Source organism: Bombina bombina, chromosome 6, assembly GCF_027579735.1.
Source record: "Bombina bombina isolate aBomBom1 chromosome 6, aBomBom1.pri, whole genome shotgun sequence".
Classification (NCBI taxonomy): domain Eukaryota; kingdom Metazoa; phylum Chordata; class Amphibia; order Anura; family Bombinatoridae; genus Bombina; species Bombina bombina.
Genome location: NC_069504.1, coordinates 151,416,449 through 151,422,448, shown reverse-complemented (window position 1 = coordinate 151,422,448; position 6,000 = coordinate 151,416,449). Strand labels below are relative to the sequence as shown.

The window sequence follows — 6,000 nt, the reverse complement described above, 5'->3', positions numbered from 1 at the left end:
ATAGCACTAGTAAAGTAAGGGTTTAAAAAAAAAAGTTTCACAAAACACATCTAAAACATATAAAAATAAAGTATTACACTCATACACCATTTTATTAAAAACAATACCAGTTTAATATTGATAAAAAAGTTTTAAAAGGGGTTAAAAAGAGATATGATGTATAGAAAGGTGTTTGACTAGAAAGGACTCCAATGTGTGTGCATACAAGTCTATATATGTGTATACATGTATTTATGAGTTTATAGGTATAAATATGTATGTGCATACAAAACACATAACTATGCATCTATAAATACACACACACATTTATAAATACACATACACAGTGTATATATATATATATATATATATATATATATATATATATATACACACATACATATACATACACACACACACATACTTTTGAGCCCTTTCCATATATATATATATATATATATATATATATACACACATACATACATATACACACACACACACTTGTGAGCCCTTTCCATTCAAATAGCTTTGAACATGCAATATCATTTTTAACCAATTTTAATGTTTAATGTGTTAACCAATTTTAATGTTTAATGTGTTCTTAATAGAAACACTTGACATCCATGTTCTTCACTTAGAAAGCTTTTATTTATTATTATTAAATATATATTTTTATAAGATATGGATTTGAACACACACATATTCTTCATATGTCAGCAATGAAGATTACGGCATTCTACAATCACGGCTCCCCCCCCCCCCCCGGGGGAATCATTGCCTGAGGCAACGCCGTGATTGGAGGAATCCAGTTTTGTCATTGCTGGGTAAGTAAACCAGGAAGAAGCAGGCGGGGCATCGTTTCAGAACAGCGATTCGGCATTTCAGAAGAACAAGGTAAGTATTTTTAAAATCCGGTGCAATGTCAATTTTCATGAATGAAAGTGCCCCTGTATTTAATAGTTTTTTTTAAAAACCGGGCAGTTTTACATGAAAATTGAACTTCACTTTAAACATTCATTACAGCAAGATGTTGCTAAATATTTGCTTTTCTTTTTAAAGTTCAATTTACTTTCTTTTCTAATAATATACTAGGTCTGTCATTCCTATACTAACCAGACTCACAGACTGTGTTTTAGATAGGAACATTGCAGTATTAAAAAACTGGAGTATAAGTGTAGCAAAGTATTACATACAAAATCTATTCTAAATTATTTTACATTACTTTTAAGTTAAGAAGATAGGTTTGGCAGTGTTAAATGTCTTAAAGATGCAACAGAATTGCTGCTACAAAATCAGATACTAAAACCTAATTGATTAAATCATAAAATGTATTATTAAATATATTAAATGCATATTATGTAGAGAATACATTTTTCTTTTAATAAAGGATAATGATTTCTACTAATCTTATAGCATTAAAAAAGTCAAGTATTCCTCAGCCACAATTTGTAAGTTAGTAGGTTTTTAAATATAGAAGCTCAAAAAAGGCAAGATCACACACACGTCATAAGGAATGGATCTACGTAAATTTATATTGGAGGAACAGTCTAAAAACCATTCTTGGGATATAGTTTAAAGGGACAGTCAAGTATAAATTAAACTTTCATTATTCAGATAGGACTTTTAATTTTAATCGACTTTCCAATTTACTTTTATCATCAAATTTGCTTTTTTCTCTTGGTATTCTTAGTTTAAACTAAACATAGGTAGGCTCATATGCTAATTTCTAAGCCTTTGAGGGTTGCCTCTTATCACATACTAACAGAAAGTACACGTGGCTATATAGATAACACTGTGTACAGACACAGAAAGTTATTTAAGATCTAGCACAAAACAATGCTAAATTTAAGACAATAGATAATAAACAGTCACAGTCATGTGATCAGGGGGCTGGAAGAAGGTTTCTAGATACAAGGTAATCACAGAGGTAAAAAGTATATTAATATAACTGTGTTGGTTGTGCAAAACTGGGGAATGGGTAATAAAGGGATTATCTATCTTTTAAAACAATAACAATTCTATGGTTGACTGTCCCTTTAAGACGTCACTTTCCTAATTTGATCTGTTTTTGAATAAAACAACACATTTTGATCCTCCATAAGTATGTAACATGCAGCTATGTTATACATATGAAAAGCAATGACAATGCCATTTAAGAGGTCCCACAGGGTAAAGTATATGAGTGTGTGTGTGTGGGGGGGGGGGATTCAGTAAGGTAGAAAGATTTTTAAAGGGACCCTCAAGTCAAAATGAACTTCTATGATTCAGAAAGTGTATGCCGTTTTAAGACACTTTCCAGCTTACTTCCATTCATTTCAATTCCCATTTTTGCAGTCTTTTTATATACAGTACACACTTTCTGGGGAAAAAGATCCTACTGAGCATGTGCACAAGCCCACAGGGTATACATAAACTAGTCTGTAATTGGCTGATGTCTGTCACATGATACAGGGGGTGGAAATTGGGAGAAAAATTTAATTTGCCACCCAAAAAAAATAATAATCTACGGCTTGTTTGAAATTCAGAGTAAGTTTTATTGCACTGTCTTTTTAATATGCACTTGTTAATTATGCAATTATACTGCATTTAGTGCTCCTTTAAAAATATATCTTTGTGTATATTATTTTCAAAACATTCATGTACTGGTAACTGATCCATTTTCTTAACCCAATTATTTCTGTAACCTATGTTAAACACCACAGGTATCATCAACAAGTCTCAGACAAGAGGATGAAATAAAGCGGTGTTTTTCTAACAAAAATTATTGGCATTTATTAATTATGAATACGATCTGCCAGTAACATTCTTTAAGCTGCGTTCTTCAAGCCAAATAGTTACTTAATGTAAGCTATAAGGCATTAATACAGTTATCAGTCATTATTAATATTGATTTGGGGTAAAACTCTCTGCACACAAATGTCAGAGCAGGTCATATGTTTGGTACACTTAACAATAAGGTTCCTTAGGTATCTGACTAAAGGCAGCGGACCTGTTAAAAATAAGGACAACAATAAGGGGTAGTAAAAAGTCACATGACTACACGAAAACCTTTTTGAAATGTACAAAATTTGTTTAAACATAAATTTAGGCTGGGGACATTGAAAAGGCTACTTTTTGAGAGCAAATAGTGGTGAAAACAAACTATACTAATCAAAGTTTTGCATTTGTTTTTAATTTCTGAGATAAAACACCATCTTAAATTTAAAAATCACGATTATACAATTAACATTAAAAAATAATTCTCCAAGAAAAAAAAAAGAAAAAAAAATCTTTGTAGATTTTTGGCGTTCACCACCAAGATACATTTGGTATAAATATACCGTTAACACTTATGTAAGTATTCCTGCAGAGAAGATAATCAGGTGCTGTGTGTTTTGCATTACGTATCTTACTGACCTGACATATTAAGTCATTTGAAAGTTATTAAATTACAACAAATCTATGGCAGTGGTCGGCAAGTATACCTACACTGCAGTAGTATACTTAGGCTGGTGCAACTTAAGGAACGGTCCGTAGTATCTACTATATCCAAGCTTCTGTACCAAATTTGGAAGCACGACCCAAGTTAGTGTGCCACCTCCTTTATTGGCCATACAAATCTGGTAAGAATTCTTATTTCAAAAGGCGTATTTGGTTCAGTCTTTGAAGGCAATGTTGTGTGGCTGGCACTGAAAGGATCATCCGAAAAGTCCTTTTACTAATACAGTAACATCCATAACCTAAAAGTCCAAAAAAGGTCGCTTTAGCAGCAAATGTGACAACCTTGTTCAGCATTGAAGGGGGAGGCACACTGTAAAAAAAAAAAAATATATATAAATATTTGTGAACTTAAACTGTGCATATTTAATGTATCCCATTTCAAAACTTTCTGTAAAGTACAGGTTTAACACCAAATAAATAACTTTTGTGCTTGCGTATTACATATTTTTTCAGTAAGAGTAGTGAACATTAAAGGGACATGAAACCCAATTTGTTTTTTCATGATTCTGATAGAGAATACAATTTTAAACAACTTTTCAATAAACTCCTATTATCTAATTTGCTTCATGCTTTAAGTATCCTTTGTTGAAGAAATAGCAATGCACATGGGTAAGCCAATAGCATGAAGCATCTATGTGCAGCCACCAATCAGCAGCTCCTGAGCCATTTTAAATATGCTTTTCAAAAAAGGATATCAAGGGAATGAAGCAAATTAGATAATAGAAGTAGTTTGGAAAGTTGTTTAAAATCGCATGATCTTTCTGGATAATGAAAGAAAAAATATGAGTTTCATGACCCTTTAATTCATGGAAGTTTTGAAAACCTTGATTTAGACAGTTTTGCAAGTTACATTATTGAAAAAAACAAAAATGTATGCTTACCTGATAAATGTATTTATTTCTTGACACAGTGAGTCCACGGATCATCTAATTACTATTGGGAATATCACTCCTGCCCAGCAGGTGGCGGTAAAGAGCACCACAGCAAAGCTGTTAAATATCACCTCCCTTCCCTCCAACCCCAGTCATTCGACCGAAGCAAAGGAGAGAAAAGAAGCAACAAGGTGCAAAGGTGTCTGAAGTTTATAACCAAAAAAACCCTGTCCCTAAGAACACAGGGCGGGCCATGGACTCACCGTGTCAAGAAAGAAAGAAAGAAATTTATCAGGTAAGCATACATTTTTGTTTTCTTTCTAATGACACGGTGAGTCCACGGATCATCTAATTACTATTGGGAATCAATACCCAAGCTAGAGGACACAGATGATAAGGGAGGGACAAGACATGGAACCTAAACGGAAGGCACCCCTGTTTGAAAAACCTTTCTCCCAAAAGAAGCCTCAGCCGAGGCAAAAGTATCAAACTTATAGAACTTAGAAAAAATGTGGAGAGGACCAAGTTGCATCCTTGCAAATCTGTTTCACAGAAGGTTCATTTTTGAATGCCCAGGGAGAGGAAACAGCCCTCGCAGAATGAGCCGTAACTCTCTCAGGAGACGTCTGTCCAGCAGTTTCATAGGCCAAGTTAATGATACTCCAAGATAATAACTTAATATCTAAGGAATGCGTAGGCTCAAAGGAGCCTGTTGAAAAACTTTAAGAACTAGATTAGGACTCCAGGGAGCAGTAACCGGTTTAAACACAGGCCTAATGCTGACCAAGGCCTGAGAGAATGATTGCACGTCTGGTACATTCGACACGTTTATGCAACAAAATAGACAAGGCAGATATTTGACCCTTTAGGGAGCTTGCCAATAAACCCTTCTCCAAGCTTTCATGGAGAAAAGACAAAATTCTAGGAATCTGAACTCTAATCCAAGAGTAGCCTCTGGACTCACACCAATGCAAATATTTACGCCATATCTTATGGTAAATCTTTCTATTCACAGGCTTACCAGCCTGAATCATGGTTTCAAAGACCGACTCTGAAAATCCACGCTTAGATAAAATCAAGCGTTCAATCTCCAAGCAGTCAGCTTCAGAGAAACTACATTTTGGATGAAGGAAGGACCCCTGAAGTAGAAGGTCCTTTCTCAATGGAAGTCTCCAAGGTGGACGACCCATTTGAGAATCAAGCTGGAAAACACTTCCAGATGGAGTTCCCACTCCCCCGGGTGAAAGGTCTGTCTGCTCAGAAAATCCGCCTCCCATTTGTCCACTCCAGGAATGTGGATTGCCGACAAGCAGCAGTTGTGGGACTCCGCCCACTGAATTATCTTGGTTACCTCTGCCATGGCCAAGGAACTCCTTGTTCCCCCCTGATGGTTGATGTAAACCACTGAAGTTATGTTTTCCGACTGGAACCTGGTAACCCGGGCCGAAGTTAACTGAGGCCAGGCCAGAAGAGCATTGAAGATTGCTCTCAGCTCCAGAATGTCTATGGGTAAAAAAGACTCCGACTGAGTCCATGTCCCCTGAACTTTTAGAAAGCCCCAGACTGCTCCCCATCCCAGAAGGCTTGCGTCCGTTGTCACAATCACCTAGGTGGGTCTGCGGAAGCAGGTTCCCTGGGAGAGATGTTCCTGAGACAACAACCAAAGAAG

The 6,000-nt window shown here is 35.5% G+C and overlaps 1 protein-coding gene across 1 annotated transcript in view; it reads right to left on the bottom strand.

The window, feature by feature from the left end:
• Positions 1 to 605: 605 nt before the first annotated feature.
• TRABD (TraB domain containing) overlaps positions 606 to 6,000 on the bottom strand; it is a 172,115-nt gene continuing 166,720 nt past the window's right edge. The window contains exon 7 of the mRNA XM_053719187.1: positions 606 to 3,769. Within this exon, the coding sequence (XP_053575162.1) occupies positions 3,592 to 3,769 (178 nt within the window). The 3' untranslated portion in view covers positions 606 to 3,591. The remainder of the gene's footprint in view (positions 3,770 to 6,000) is intronic.